This window comes from Myotis lucifugus, unplaced genomic scaffold, assembly GCF_000147115.1.
Source record: "Myotis lucifugus unplaced genomic scaffold, Myoluc2.0 scaffold_1250, whole genome shotgun sequence".
Classification (NCBI taxonomy): Eukaryota; Metazoa; Chordata; class Mammalia; order Chiroptera; family Vespertilionidae; genus Myotis; species Myotis lucifugus.
In genome coordinates this window covers 154,923-170,255 of record NW_005872298.1, presented here as the reverse complement: position 1 = coordinate 170,255, position 15,333 = coordinate 154,923, and the positions used below count along the sequence as shown (strand labels likewise).

Below are 15,333 nucleotides of genomic sequence, written 5' to 3'. Positions count from 1 at the left end.
TATCTCTTTTCTCTTCCTCTTCCTCCTCCTTTTCTTCCTCCTCCTTCTTCTTTTTCTTAAAGAAGACCCTTCAACATTTCATGTAATACAGGTTTGATGGTGATGAGCTCCTTTAGCTTTTTCTTGCCTGTGAAGCTCTTTATCTGACCTTCAATTTGAAATGATAGCTTTGCTGGGTAGAGTAATCTTGGTTGTAGGTCCTTGCTATTCACCACTTTGAATACTTCTTGCCACTCCCTTTAGCTTTCAAAGTTTCTGTTGAGAAATCAGCTGATAGTCTTATGGGTGCTTCCTAGTGAGTAACTAGCTGTTTTTCTCTTGCTGCTTTTAAGATAGTCTCTTTGTCTTTAACCTTTGGCATTTTAATTATGTTGGGTTTTGGTGTGGGCCTCTGCACTTTCTGGACTTATAAGTGTATTTCTTTCACCAAGTAGGGGAAGTTTTCTGTCATTATTTCTTCAAATAGGTTTTCAATATATCGCTCTCACTCTCCTCCTTCTGGCACCTCCATGATGCAAATGTTGGTACGTTTGAAGTTGTCCCAGAGGCTCCTTACACTATCTTCATATTTATTTATTTATTTTTATTTATTTCTTGTTCTTCCGGTTGGGTGTTTTTATCTTCCCCATAATCCAAATCACTGATTTAATTTTTGGAATCCTCTATTCTACTGTTGATTTCTTGTCAATGATTCTTAATTTCAGTTAATGTATCCTCCATTTCTGACTGGTCCATTTTTATGTCTTTGATGTTCTCACTAATTTCCTTGAAATTCTTACTAAAATCCTTGAAATTTTCACTAAGTTCCTTGAAACTCTCATTAAGATCCTTGAGCATCCTTATAAGCATTGTTTTGAACTCTGTATCTAGTAGTTTGCTTGCTTCCATTTCACCTAATTTCTTTCTGGATATTTCTTCTGTTCTTTCATTGGTGACATGTTTCTTGCCTCCGCATTTTGGCTGCTTCCTTGTATTTGTTTCTATGTATTAGGTAGAGCTGCTATGTCTCCTGGAATTGGTAGAATGGCCTGTGTAGTAGGTTTCCTGTAGGGCCCAGGGGTTCAGCCTCCACCATCACCTGAGCTGGGCACTCTAGGTGCACCCGTTTGTGGGCTGTGTGTACTGTCTTGCTGTAGTTGTGCCTTGATTGCTGTTAGCATCGCTGGGAGGAATTGACCTCCAGGCCAATTGGCTGTGAGTTCCAGCTGTGACTACAGTGGAAGAGATGCCATACAGGAGACGCTCCTATGGAGCAGGACTTGCTTCGGTGGGGCATTGGTGTTCTGAGACTGTCCCTTGAGTGTATTGCTCATGGATGTGTAAGGTTGTAATCTGGCATGGTCTGAAGCTGTCCATTGGGTACACAGGCCCTGGGGCTCCCCTGGAGGTACAAAGTCAGCCACTGCCTTTGCCCTGCCTGAGGCCACCTAGCCAGAGCTACAGAGTGATCTGCAGATGGCTGCTACTTGTATTGGGTTTAAAAGTACCCAGAAGAGGCCAAGCTGTGAAGCAAGGCAGGCTGCTGCCAGTGCCAGACATGGGGCCTCTTATTGAGTGGTATGGGGCTTGCTGACAACAGCTGCTGCTTGCTTGAGAGATTTTAAGAAAGTCTGAAGCCTGAGCCAGGACAGGCCATTCATATGGAAAAGACTCTGCAGACCCTTGGGTGGGGCTGCAAGTTGGGTAGGGTTGGAAATTGGGTGGGGCAGGGTCTCAGGGAATCACCAGGGTAGAGTGAACAGTGTGAGCCAGGTTGATGGAAACTCAGATATAGTGCCTGTCAGTCAGCTCTTCAGCAGGGGAGGCCTCAGCATAGGAACAGTGAGCCTTCTAGCACTTTTGTCTAGGAGAAAGTTGTCTTGGCGTTCTTGTCCTGATGCCAATTTAGTTACTACCTATATATCCCTGGATCCTTTCAAGCTGCTGCCCCAGCACTGGAGCTTAGAGGAAGTGAGTTTGAGTAATTCTGTGTGCCAGCCCTTTAAGAGGAACTGCCTGGGTCTCCAACAGCCTCCATGTCACTTGGCTACTATCCCAGCTTGTCTTTATAGCCCAAAGTTATAGGGAGATTTCATCACAGCTTGGAATCCTGGGCTGAGGGGACAGGCTATTCGTATGGAAAAGGGCCTGGGGGCCTTTGCTCCTCATGGGAGGCCTCTGCAGCCAAGATATCCTCCTGATTAAAAACACACCACACATGGGTGTTGGAACAGCCGGTTTCACGCCTCTACCCTTCCTTTCATTACTGGTGTGCTCCTTTAAATCTCTAGTTGTAGGACTTCCATTCAGCCAGAGTTCAGGCGGTCCTGAATGACGGTTGTTCTGTATTTTAGGTGCAATTTTGATGTGGTTGTGAGAGGCAGCGAGTCCTGGCATTTACGTAGGCCACCAACTTGGTTTTCTCTCTCACTTTAATGAGTTCTTAACCAGATATATGAAGGTGCTAGATATGAGATTTACATGCATTATCTCATGCACTCTCTGTGATCCTAGTAAATAGATTCTATTATTATCCTGCCTCTCTGTGCTTTGGTTTCACTACCTGTAAGATAATTGCAACTATATCCATAAGGTTTTGTGAGTGTTAAATTGTTTGATACATGGCAGGGCGCTTGGTGGTGAGTAAGCACTAAATAATGACATTATATTCACCACCACCCTGACCAATATCCCTCCAAAGCTAATTTGTATCCCCAAATGTTTTGTAGAGTTCAGGGGATGAACTGCCTCCCTCCTCAAGCTGCCACAGAGGTAGAAGGGCTGAAGGCCTGGGTTCTGTGTCCCTGAGATCTTTATCACTTCCCCATCCTGGCCTGGGCTGAACAGCTGTCAGAGAAACCTTGGGGCAGGCCCAGTGACTCAGCCTGATGCTTGATCCTGGGTGGACCAACAAGTCAGAGTAAGACCTCAGCAACCCATATGGAGAGAAAGGGCAGTGAGAATGTGGGGGTGTGACTGGACACCAGGTGACTCAGAGGGCTCACTATCCAATAAGTGTCTCCCAGCCAGATATTTAAATGTGCAGGGAGGTCAGAGACACAGCGCAGGGAGAGACCATCTAGAGTCTGAGGCCAGGTTCCACTTACAGCTCCACTCCAGCTTTGCTGATCTGTCTGAAGACCTCTGAGCCCACGGTGTTTCCATCTTAGAGGTGGGAAGGTGGGTGACTGGGTTTCCAGGGTCTCTCTATTCTGATCATCCCTGGTGTTCACTTATAATGGGAGTCTGACTTCACCCTGAGGTCCTGTTGTGTGGGCCACCCACAGGGCTTGGAAGTTTTGGCTGAGTGGGTCGTGGTAGCCATGGTTTGGAGGGAGAGCCTCACAGGTTCTTCATCTGGCCTGAGATCTGAACTGAGTTCTTCTCTTCCCAAAGGGATTTACCTGAAGCCGAAGACACCATAGGTCCTGGTCCCCTGTGCTGGGCCTGAAGAAGCAGGTGATGATCGGCACCAGGTGAGTCTGGGGGTGGAGTGGGGCCCATGGGTGCAGCCCCAACTGCTGAAACAGAAGGACTGAGACTACAGGTGGCTCTCACATCAGTCTCAGGGATGGGTGGCCAGCAGCAGGTGCAGTGGCTGCTTTAGGCAGCCCCGGTGCCAGTCCCAGCTCAGCTACTGACCACGTGGTGACCTTAGGCAAGTCCTTTCCTCTCTCTGGGCCACTTGTCCACATGTGTAAAGTGGAATGTTGGGCTAGATGGCCCCCTGGCTCCCAGCTAGCCCTATAATCTAAAGCTCGTGGACTCTGCACTTATCTTTTCTGTGGGTCACATTTCTTATCTGAGAATGGGAACATCTGTGTGCAGGAGCCTGGAAGAGGATGCCAACTACCTATGGTAGGTGCATGTTTTGTGTATCTTTTCAAAAATATGTTTTTATTGATTTTAGAGAGAGGAAGGGAGAGAGATAGAAACATCAATGATGAGAGAGAATTATCAATCCGCTGCCTCCTGCATGCCTCCAAATGGGGATCAAACCCGAAAATTAGGCATGTGCCCTGCTGTGGAATCAAACCCTGATCCCCTGGTTCATGGGTCAACACTCAACCACTGAGCAACACCGGCCTGGCAAATTTGTGCATTTTGTTTGGTCTCATACTAGGTCACTGAAGCAGGCTGGGCCTGGCCAGTGGTCCTTCCTACAGATGGGAAAGTTCACGAGGGCTCCATGGAGCTCTATGTGGCTGCATGGGAGGGCCGAGGATTTACTGGCCTAGGAACTCTGGCTCCACGGGCCAGCAGGGTGCTGGGAGGAGGAGGGAGGAGTGTCCTCAGAGCAAGGCCTTTCCAGGATGCTGGGAGTGTCCCTGGCAGCGGGCTATGTTGGACAGTCAGGGATGAGCACCACCCTCACCGACTCGAAGGAGAACGATGGACACTCTGGAAGCTTGTTGATGAAGGATATCGTCCCCCTGGGGCCTGAGGAATCGGCCATGGAGGTGGTCTTGAAGAAGATCCGGGAGCTCTCTGATAAGGTGAGGGGAGAGGAGGGTGTGGAGAGGGTGGGTCTCAGTCCCTACTTAGGTGAGGACAAAATAAGACTTTGTGTTTTATAAGTTAGTTTACTAGGTCTTACTGAATAGCTGTGTTCCCTGGTGGCATGGGATAGTTCTCCTGTCCCCTTCTAACCCCCGCCAGCTCCTGGGATTTCACCCTGTGCCAAGCGATCCGGGTGTGGGTTGGAGAGTCCTGGCACCCATTTGGTCTATAAAGCTTGTTGCCCTCTTGTCTTCCTGTTGTAAAAGTTAGAAGATCAAGCATCAAATCCTACCATTACCATGTAGTAGCTATTGACTTTGAGAAAAAGATTCATATTGTAGTGCACCTGACACCTGTATAATTTTTTAACCAGTGTCACCCCAATGTATTCAAGAAAAAGTAAAAAAATAAAAAGATTTTAGAACCACAGTTTCCTCTTTTCCTAACTGGGTAACAGCAGTACTTGCCGCATGGAGACCCTGTGAAGATTCACTGAAGTGACACAATGCCCAGCCTTTCTTGCCTCTCTCTCTGCCTTGGCAGGACCACCGAGACCCCTTCATGGTGGGCGACCTGAGAGTGTTGGCCAGTCGCCACCAGGCCTTCTGCCAGGCCCTGCCAAGGGTCTCGCCCTTCTATGCGGTGAAGTGTAACAGCAGCCCTTGGGTGCTGCGTGTCCTGGCCGCCCTGGGCACCGGCTTCGACTGTGCCAGCCAGGTGAGCCTGGGCCACAGCCAGTTTCCTCATTCATAGGCCTGACTGTTCCTGGAGGAAAAAGGCCAGTTGCCAGGTGTCTCAAAGTGGGGACAGCAGCCCATGAACAGTGGCTGATGTGTGTGGTGCCCAATTGTTTGTGAAGGAATAAATGAATTAACTGAGAGTGATGCACCCTCCTCTGGTCTAGGTGACGAGGGCAGTCAGCCTGAGCTAAGGAGTGGAGGGAATACGCGCTTTAATCCCCAGACCCCATTCTGTCCTGGCCCAGCCATTTCACTGGAGCCTCAGTTTCTTGGTCTTTAAAATGGGTTCAACTATATGTTCCTCAGAGCAGTCTAGAAGCTTAAGTAGCACAATATGTGCCCAGCGCTGTGCCAGATGCACAGTAGGGGCTCAGTAGGGCACAGCTCCTCATGCCCATGGTTCCTGTGCCCAAAAAGCAGGGCAGCAGGGAGGCAGCCCCTTACTCCGGCTTTGCCCATGGCAGGTGGAGCTGGAGCAGGTGCTGGGCCTGGGCGTGGCCCCCTCACGCATCATCTATGCCCACCCCTGCAAGCCCGTCTCCCACCTGCAGTATGCTGCCCGCCATGGGGTGCAGCTCCTGACCTTCGACAGTGAGGAGGAGCTGACCAAGGTGGCCCAGCACCACCCTGGGGCCAGGTGAGACCAGCAGGCAGGTGGGAACAGGGAGGAAGTTCTGGCAAACTGACTTGGGCCTCAGCAAGAAGATGAAGGCTGTTCCGTGGTGCCTAGGAGATGCCCAAGCAGCAAAGAACAAGCATGTGGGTCGGGTGTCCCAATGCCCTCCCTGGTGCCCATTCTTGTCAAAGATTCCCTGTGTCTGCAGAGGCGCTGGCAGAGCCTGGCATTAGGAGGTCTGGAGTCAGCAACCTCGCAGGAAAAGCACTCACATAGGATTCAGGAAGACCAGGGCTCACATTTCTGACTTACTTGTCCCATCTGTGTGTTCTTGGGAAAGTTATTTAACGTCTCTGATTCTGTGAGAGCAGGTCTGGTCTGCTGAAGGGATGTTTATAATTTTATCCTTTTCCTGCTTTTTCTTGCCTGGGCAGAAGTCTGTAAGAAGTAGTGTAGCCCTAACTGGTTTGCCTCAGTGGATAGAGTGTCAGGTCTGTGCACTGAAGGGTCCTGGGTTAGATTCATGTCAAGGGCACATGACCCAGTTGCAGGCTTGATCTCTAGTAAGGGGCATACAGTAGCCAGCCGATCAATGCTTCTCTCTCTCATTATTGATGTTTCTATCTCTCTCTCCCTCTCCCCTTCTCTCTGAAATCAATAAAAATATATTTTAAAAAATTAAAAAAGTTCCCTCCCTGGATCTCCATAGCTGGACAGTCCAGAAAACCGAGGCAGTGTTGGAGGGAGGCTGGAGGGAGTTTGGGTGGGGGCAGAAAAGCATCCATGCCTAAGGTTCATGTGTCTAAGAATGCCTGTCCCTTCACACCCCCTCCCAGGCTGGTCCTTCGACTGTGGACTGAGGACAGCCAGAGCCTCATCCGTCTGAGCACCAAGTTTGGGGCCAGCCTGGAGCTGTGTGGACACTTGCTCAAGTCCGCCCGAGACCTAGGCCTGGCTGTGGTGGGAGCCAGGTAAGAGCACGGACTTTCTCTCTTGTGAGGCAGGGCTCCAGGTCCCCATGCCTGTCCCCAGCCTCTGACTCCCTGGGTGCCCTCGGGTCAGCGTGGCCCCTCTGGGCCTCCGGTGGCTCCCTGTGGTCCTCAGAAGAGGAAGTGGGTGTCAGCTGCTGGGAGGGTGGGGCAGGCAAGGCACTGGCCTTGGATGCAAAATTTAACGGGGTGCCGAAAACTTTGTACTCTAGAGAAATAATGTTTTAATACAGTATTTAAAAAATTAATGCAGAAGAAATCCATGATGAGCCCTAGCTCGTTTGACTCAGTAGATAAAGCGTCAGCCTGTGGACTGAAGGGTCTCGGGTTGGATTCAGATCAAGGGCATATGCCTGGTTGCGGCTTGATCCCCAGTAGGGGGCGTACAGGAGGCAGCCAGTCAATGATTCTCTATCATAATTGATGTCTCTCTCTCTCTTCCTCTGCCTTCCTCTCTGAATTAATAAAAATATATATTTTAAAAAAATCAATGATGAGAGAATATCAAATTTTACATCAAGACAGGATTGGCATTTTTAAATTTTCCTTTTCCTTCTGGGTCCAATTACTCTTAACTAATCTTGTCTTTATTTAAAGTTTTTGTATTTTATTCATCATGGTATTTCTGCATCACCGGGTTCGATCCCTTGATGGGGTGTGTACAGGAGGCAACCAATTGAGGTCTCTCCCTCACTCGCTCTTCCTCTCTCTCTAATATATAGAGATAGTGCACGAAGGTTACTTACGTTGATTGCTCAGAGCTTTGGTGCCCCCTTGAATGTTGCACCTGGAGAGCGTCCTCCCTCACATCACCCCACCTGCCCCTGATTGGGTCCGCTGCCCCTCCTCCCCCGGCGGATGGTTTGAGATTTGGGGTTCAGATCACTTGCATTCCAGGGAGGAGAAGAAAGGGAGCCCCTGCCGCGAGGTTTGGGAGGGGTTGCTAAGAGAGGTGACTGTCCCACAACCACGAGAGCCCAACTCACGGACTGTCATGTGGTGTGTGTCTCTGGGACCCCCATGGGCACAGCCAAGGCTGTGGTTCCTGTGGGTGCGCACAAGCTCCATGGAGTCAATGTCTGTGTCCGTGCTGGTGTGTCCGTGTGCCTGTGTGGCTGTTTCCGAATGTGTATCGTCCTGCTGACCCTTGTGTTTCCTCGTGTGTTTCTGCACCTGTCACTCCACCTGTGCTCAGCTTCCACGTGGGCTCAGGCTGCCAGAATCCCCACAGCTTCGCACAGGCCATTGCCGACTGCCGGCGCGTGTTCGAGATGGGCCGTGGGGTCGGGCATGACATGAGCCTCCTGGACATTGGAGGGGGCTTCCCTGGAGTGGAGGGATCTGAGCCGGAGTTTGAGGAGGTAAGAGGGGAGGAGGAGAGGGCATCTGGGGGCCCCAGCGGGGTTTATTGCACAGAGTGTGTGTGTGTGTACAGGGAGCTCTTGAAACTCAGTCCTGTGCCTGCATGTAGCTGGGCTTTGTGTTGGTTGAGAGGTCTCTGACGCTACATGCGTGGTCTGTGTGCATTTACACGAGTGTGTGTGTGTGTGTGTGTGTGTGTGTGTGTGTGTGTGTTTGCACAGGCCTATGCAGTTCTGTACCTTCTATAGACGTGTTGGTTCCTACCCCTGGTAAGGCTACAGTCAGATAGAGGTTTCCTTACTGTATCCCCCACACCCAGGGGACAGTTTCCCTTTGCTGATCACGGACTGATTTCAATGTTTCCAAGTCAGATCTCATGGTGCTGCAGCCTGGTCACTAGGCTTGTGCCCTCGGGCACTTCTCCCCTCTGGGCCACAGTCTCTACCTGTTTCCTCCCCTGCACAGGGGATGCTGACACCTTCCCACAGGCTGTCAGGGGAATGAAGAGAGAAGACGCAGGGAAAGACCCGCACAGGGACTGGCCTCAAAGGGCTCGGGTCTGTCCCCACAGATGGCGAGAGTGATCAATGCTGCCCTGGCCCAGGACTTCCCCGAGGGGACCGGCATTGAAGTCATAGCGGAGCCAGGCCGCTTCTACGCGGCACCTGTCTGCGTGGCCGCTGTCAACATCATCGCCAAGAAGGCTGTGCTGCAGCCTGGTGGGTGGGCCCCGACTGGGCAGGGAGCGCTCTGTCCAGGGGTCCCCGGGCCTTGGGGGCAGGAGGGGCAGAGGGTCTGAGTTCCACCCTGGCTTCCTCATTCGGGGGAAACATGCTTTGATGTGGCTGCAGGATAGAGCCTGTCAGTACCGTTACTGTGTTGTTCTCAGAGAGGCTGGAGGGAGGCACTGAGGGTCTTTATTCTTCCTGTGTCTGGGGGGGAAGTCTGAGAGCACAGCTCATGGGCCACAGCCCCCCCTGCTGGTATGCACCTTACTGTTTCCGAGCAAGCATGTTCTAACAGGAGCGGAGTTTTAGAACCCAAGTTCTAGTGAGTACATAGTATATCTATAACAAACATATGAAGGAAATATTGTCAGTACCATGGCCGGGAGGTTAAGGGTGACATTTGTAGGGTAACAGTAAATGATATTGAGTCAACCATCTCAGGAGAGTTTTTGATTGTTTGTTATTTGGGGGAAGGGGGTGGGTGGGGTTGCTGTCCTCACAAAGGGAGCTAAGTAGAAACTCTGGTTCATTATGAGCTAGAATAGACTCATCCTCTGGGTTAGTGCCCTTTACTTTGAAATGTTATGACCGTCATATAACTATTTCTAAATAATTTTTATTTTATTTTTAAAATATATTTTTATTGATTTCAGAGAGGAAGGGAAAGGGAGAGAGAAAGACAGAAACATCAGTGATCAGGGAGAATCCCTGACTGGCTGACCCCTGCACATCCCACACTGGGGATGGAGCCCTCAACTCAGGCAGGGTTCCCTGACCGGGAATCAAACCATGACCTCCTGGTCATAGGTTCATGCTCAACCACTGAGCCACGACAGCCGGGCTCTAAGTCATTTTAATCTGTTTCCTTATCCTTTGGACAAATGCCCTACACACACCTTTGTAACCCTAAAGGCACGTGGGTCCACTAATTTCATTTCCTCACAAAGTGTCTCATTAGAGAATATTGTGATTTGGGGCATATGATTTCAGCTATCATTTAACAAAAGCCTGAGTTATGCATATTATGGCTTATCATTGTTGTCTTCACAAATAGCATGAGCTGCCAGTGGTTAAGGATCTATTATGTGAGCAATTACTGTTTTACCTCATTTCCGCTCAGCCCTCCTGTGAGGCAGTTTGGGGCCATTCCCATTCTGCAGGCAGAGATCTGGAGGCTCAGAGAGAGGAAGTGACTGTCCAAGGCTGCACAGCTAGCTCGTGCACAGCGGTGCCAGGTCTGTCCGACCGAGAGGCTGCTGCCCTTGTGTTTGCAGACATGGCAGCGGACGGAGTGCCCAGCCTCAGGGCTGCCATGACTAACCCATGACCAACTGGCTTAGGGACAAGTGGGGCTGTGGGCACAGGAGGCAGGATCAGTGCTGGCAGCTGAGAGAGAGCGGAGACAGGAGTGACTCACACCAGGAAAAGATGGTGGTGGTGGGGGCGGGGGGACCCAGGGAGAGGAAACCAATAATCAGAAAGATCTGGGCATCTAAATGCTCAAAGGGTATGGAATGGCTCCAGGGCCCACAGAGACCAGTTGGAAAGATTAAGGACATCAATGTCTAAGGTCGGACTAGGAGTGGTTGTTCAGAAAGTGGTTGGTAGTAGTTCATGTCCTAAGGTCTGGGGCTGTAGGTGAGCATCAGCTCAATGTACATCGGAGTGTGATGGAGCTGGGGAGAAGCCGCCATGTGCTCAGTGAGGCATCAACAGAGGCAGAGCATTTAGAGGGAAGGAGGTGACAATTACGCTGCTCTCTGACTGTGAGAGCCGGGCACTGACAGGGGCACTAATCCCAGCCCGGCCCCATTCTCCTGTGTAACTTCTGGCAAGACTCAGTGTCCTCAAATGTACAGTAGTGTTCATTGTCCCTACTCAGAGTGTCGTTAGGAGGATGAAATGATTTAATATGTGCACACAGGTTGGAACAATGCCCGGGTTGCTTGTACAATCATTGTTAGTGGCAGTAGCAGCCGCAGCACTCTGATGAGGTGCGGGTGGGGCAGAGGAGCCGTGGGAGCCCAGAGAACCGGCCCGAATCTTGCAGGGGATCCAGGGAGGCTCCTGAAGCAGGACACAAGGGTTATCCAGTGCTGGGCAGAGGGTCTGGGCCGGTGTTAAGGGTGCGGGACTCAGTGTTGATCGTCAGTGGTGAGACTTGGCTGAGCACAGTCCTGTCCTCTCCCCTTTCCCAGGAGGCCACCGGAAACTGTTGTACTATCTCAACGAGGGCCACTATGGCACCTTTCGCATCTTCCTCAGGGATCATGTCCCCAGGATGCCAATTGTGGTGAAGGTAAGGGGACCCTTGTGTGGCTCTGGCACCTCCCAGACCCTGATAGCAGTGAGTTCAGCCCCTTTCCCTGTGAGGCAGGGATCCCTCTGTGAGGTGCAAGGGGCAGGGTCTTAGACTACACATGGCTTTATAGATTGTCATCCCATGTGCATGTACAAGGATGTGCACAGGCAAGCCTGTTTGTATTTGCATGTGCACTTCTTTGTGTGTGCATTTTGTGTATGAGCATGCTGACTGACACCTGTGCAGGTAGGTGGGTGGATGGGTATATGGTTCTGTGTGGGTGTGTGCGCACATAGGTTTGCCTCTGGGTTTCCATGTGATCTCTCTGTATGCACTGTGTGTGTGTGTGTGTGTGTGTGTGTGTGTGTGTGTGTGTGTTTGTGTGACCAGAATACTTGAATGCTGGAGATGCAGGAGTTTTAGGAAATGGAGGTTCTCTTACTTGCTTCACAGTAGACTCATCTGGGAAGCTTCCAAGGACCCCGATGCCGAGGCGAAGGCCCAGACGATTGAAATCAGGCCTCTCCTGGGTTGGGACGTGGCATCAATCCTTTGTTAAACCTCCTCCAATGTGATTCCAATAGCAGCTGAGTTTGACCCACTATTTTGAGTGATTATTGACTGAAATCTTTTGCTTTTATAGATGGGAAACGGAGGCCCCATGTGTGTGTGGCCTTGAGAATTAGCAGGGCTAGGATGTGTCACTTGAGGGAATATAAGCTCCATGAGGGCCGGGTCAAGAGCAGTGCCTGGCACACAGGGACTGGCTGGTGTGAGTGCCTGCCAGTGTCCTCGCTGGTGCCAGGGGTGCTCTGCTGGCCGAGGGCATGGGCTGGGAGGGTGGGTTGGGGGCAGGAGCTCTTCCTTCTCTGATTCCCCACCCCTGTGTCCCTGCAGGAGCTCTGCTCAAAGCCGGCCCTCTTCCCCTGCATCCTTTATGGTCCCACGTGCGATGCCTTTGACACGTTCTTCAACAAGGAGGTGCAGCTGCCTGAGCTGGACGTGGGTGACTGGCTCATCTTCCCCTCCATGGGCGCCTACAGTTCAGTCATGAGCTCCACCTTCAATGGCTTCCCGCCTGCGACCATCTGCTACATGATGGGACCTGAGCTCAGGTATCTGAAGAGAGCTCAAGGATCTGAACTTGGCCCAGGGAGCTGATGGCTACAATCTGGGTTCCCAGGTCCAGGAAATACCATACCCCCCCCCTCCCCCACCCCATTGACCCCAGAAAGATCCAACTGACATACATTGCCTGTGGGGTGAGCTGTTACACCCATTACCCATATAAGTCCAAGGCAGCCCATCTGGGCAGCTGTGACAGCTCTGATGTTTAGACGCCTCTGTGTCCACAAGCTGACATCCTTAAGCCCCCGTAACCCTTAATTCTTGGCCAAGGCCCCACTCTGCTCTGACCATTTGTGGCTGTTCCCCGCTTTCCTGATTCGAAGTCCCTTCCCTACCAGCCTCAGGTTCCCTCACAGGCTCTGCCCAAGGGCCTCCTGTTAGCCCAATCTAGGGTTCACTCCCCAAGATGATGGGGGCTTCTAGAACACCCCTTTACTGGTACAACTTTTCCACAGGAGCCTGCTGAAGACAGCGCCTTAAGCTTGGACATGGCAGAATGGAGGGGTTCCAGACACTTGGTGCGCCACCTGGGATGGCTTGGGGGGAGGTGGGGGTGGGGTGGGGTGAGTAACATGTGGGAAGCAGAGGTTTGGTTGCCTCTGAAACGATGAGGCAATTTTCCCCCAATGGTGGCCTGAAATACAGGTGAGCCCTTCTGGGCAGATGACTCCACCCTTGTGTTCTTACCCCCTGAGCCCTGGAGTGGGGTAGGCTTGAGAAACTGGTGTTATGTTGGGGTCCAACCCCAGCAGGTCCCGGGGTTTCTAAAGGTGTGGATGGAGTCGGTGAATAAGAAATGACATGGAGACAGCGTTCAGTTGATCAGCAGCCTAGCCAGGTTCTCTAGTCAGGTTCTCCAGCCAGGTTCTGTAGCCAGGTACTGTCTTTATTCTCCTGTATTTATACCAGTTGATTTTAATCCTATCCATTCTATTGCAAAGGTTAGGGCCTTTGTTATCTCCATTCCAAGGTCACTACTCTATTGTTCTGTTAAACTACAAGGAAGTAACTGAAGGAGATTATCCTAAGTAAAGATTATGTAGCTTAAGCGTGATTGTTCGTAGTTAAAGTGATCAACTACCCGCCTGGCACTTAGTTAAGGGGTTTTACTGATTCATTCTCTTCCTTAGTCCTGTTAATCCCTAACTCCAGGGAAAAATCCCCACCTGGGGAAACAACCTTTCTCAGAGCGGTGACCTTGGTTAAAACACATAGCTCTAAGTAGGGGAGCAAACATATTAAGAACAGTATGCCATCTACGCCAGGTCCCTTGAAACATATGCTGTGCAGAGGTTTCTTCCCCACAGCGACTGTGTTAAGCAGCAAGGATGGACCAGCTTCCAGCATTATTATAAAACGTGCTCCCTGAAGGCCATAGCCTGGAGTGTGAAGCAACCGGCCTTGGCCAGGACCTTGAGATTCTTTCATTCCTCTTTTTATTTAAAAAAAATATGGCCGAACCGGTTTGGCTCAGTGGATAGAGCGTCGGCCTGCGGACTCAAGGGTCCCAGGTTCGATTCCCGGCAAGGGCATGTACCTTGGTTGCGGGCACATCCCCACTGGGGGGCGTGCAGGAGGCAGCTGATCGATGTTTCTCTCTCATCGATGTTTCTAACTCTCTATCCCTCTCCCTTCCTCTCTGTGAAAAATCAATAAGATATATTAAAAAAAAAATAAAAAATAAATAAATAAAAAAAATATGTATCTTAAGAATTGATTTTTAGAGAGAGAGAGAGGAAGGGAAAGGGAGAGAGACAAATATCCATGTGAGAAGGGAACATCCATTGGCTGTCTTCTGCATGCCCCTTACTGGGAATCAAGTCAGTCCACAACCCAGGCATGTACTCTGACCAGGAATGGAACCAGCAACCTTTTGCTGTTTGGGAAAATGTCCAACCAACTGAGCCACACTGGCCAGGATTCATCCCTCCTTTTATCCAGTTAGTGACCCCTGTGTTGTTCCAGAAATATTCACGTGAACTATAGGCACCCATTCTAGTGCCAAGAACACCTGGTCTGGAGTCAGACTTGTAGCAAATCCAGGCTCCATCACAAACTGGCAGTGTGGTCAGAGCCTCAGTTTCTCCATCAATGGCATGAGAATGATATTAGTTAGTACCATCCTGGCATGGCTGTTGAGAGGATTATGTCAGATAATGCAAATCCTCATTCAGGTCAGTTCATTTCCAGAACCCTGCCTCAGGTTGGCTTTGGCCCGGGACCTTTCCTACACAGAAACCACTCCCTGCCCCCTTGGTCTGGGCATCCTCAGGGAGCATATTGCATCTGGCCATACAGGTATTGGGCTAGGCATGTGGGTGACTGTCCTGGCGTTGGCCTTAAGAACGCCCCAGTTTGAAAGGTGGGAGGACAAGGAATGGGAATATCCAACTCCAAAATAAGACAGGTACTACCGTGTGTCTCCCAGGTTTAGAAACAATATTTGGGAAAGTTCTGAGCTGAGAAAAGAAAACGTGTCCTACAGGCAAAGACACTGGCGGAGGTAGGGGCAGTGGGTCCCAGAGGCCAAAGCCACTCACCTTCTGTGTCCTGTGTCCTTTTTAAGCTTCACCTGATACGACTTCTCTGATCCTCAGCTCCTGCACATGGTCCTCGTCATCCACCAGAGTCAGCCCCACCATCTCACTGCTGCCTCCACACTCAGCTCAGACCAGGGGTATTGTCCAGCCTCCTTTTTCCAAAGACATCTCAGCCCCAGACATCTGAAGAGAAAGGATGGGCTGCATATGCCTCCTAAGGATGCCAGTGGGCTCAGGCAGCCTTCAGGCCCTGTGTTACTCATTCCTCTACTCCCAGATCCTGAAATTTGGGCTGGAAACAACCACACTTACCCCCTCAGAGGTGTCTGGAAGAGCAAATATGAGTGGGCTTTAGGTAAAAATAAAGTTACATTCATGTGCAAGAATTGCTGGAGTGTTTTGTGCTTTGGTCTATAGGTGTTGCCCTGTGGCATTTTGGATGTCAACTC

The 15,333-nt window shown here is 50.7% G+C and overlaps 1 protein-coding gene across 1 annotated transcript; it reads left to right on the top strand.

Moving 5' to 3' along the window:
• Positions 1-4,394: 4,394 nt before the first annotated feature.
• On the top strand, positions 4,395-15,015 carry LOC102437070 (antizyme inhibitor 2-like). Its single transcript, XM_014449553.2, has 10 exons — positions 4,395-4,475; positions 5,023-5,196; positions 5,684-5,856; positions 6,672-6,806; positions 8,020-8,185; positions 8,758-8,905; positions 11,113-11,213; positions 12,114-12,331; positions 12,800-12,862; positions 14,942-15,015. The coding sequence occupies exons 1-9, from the start codon at positions 4,395-4,397 to the stop codon at positions 12,822-12,824; spliced, it is 1,221 nt and encodes a 406-aa protein (XP_014305039.2). The 3' UTR covers positions 12,825-12,862; positions 14,942-15,015.
• Positions 15,016-15,333: the final 318 nt, after the last annotated feature.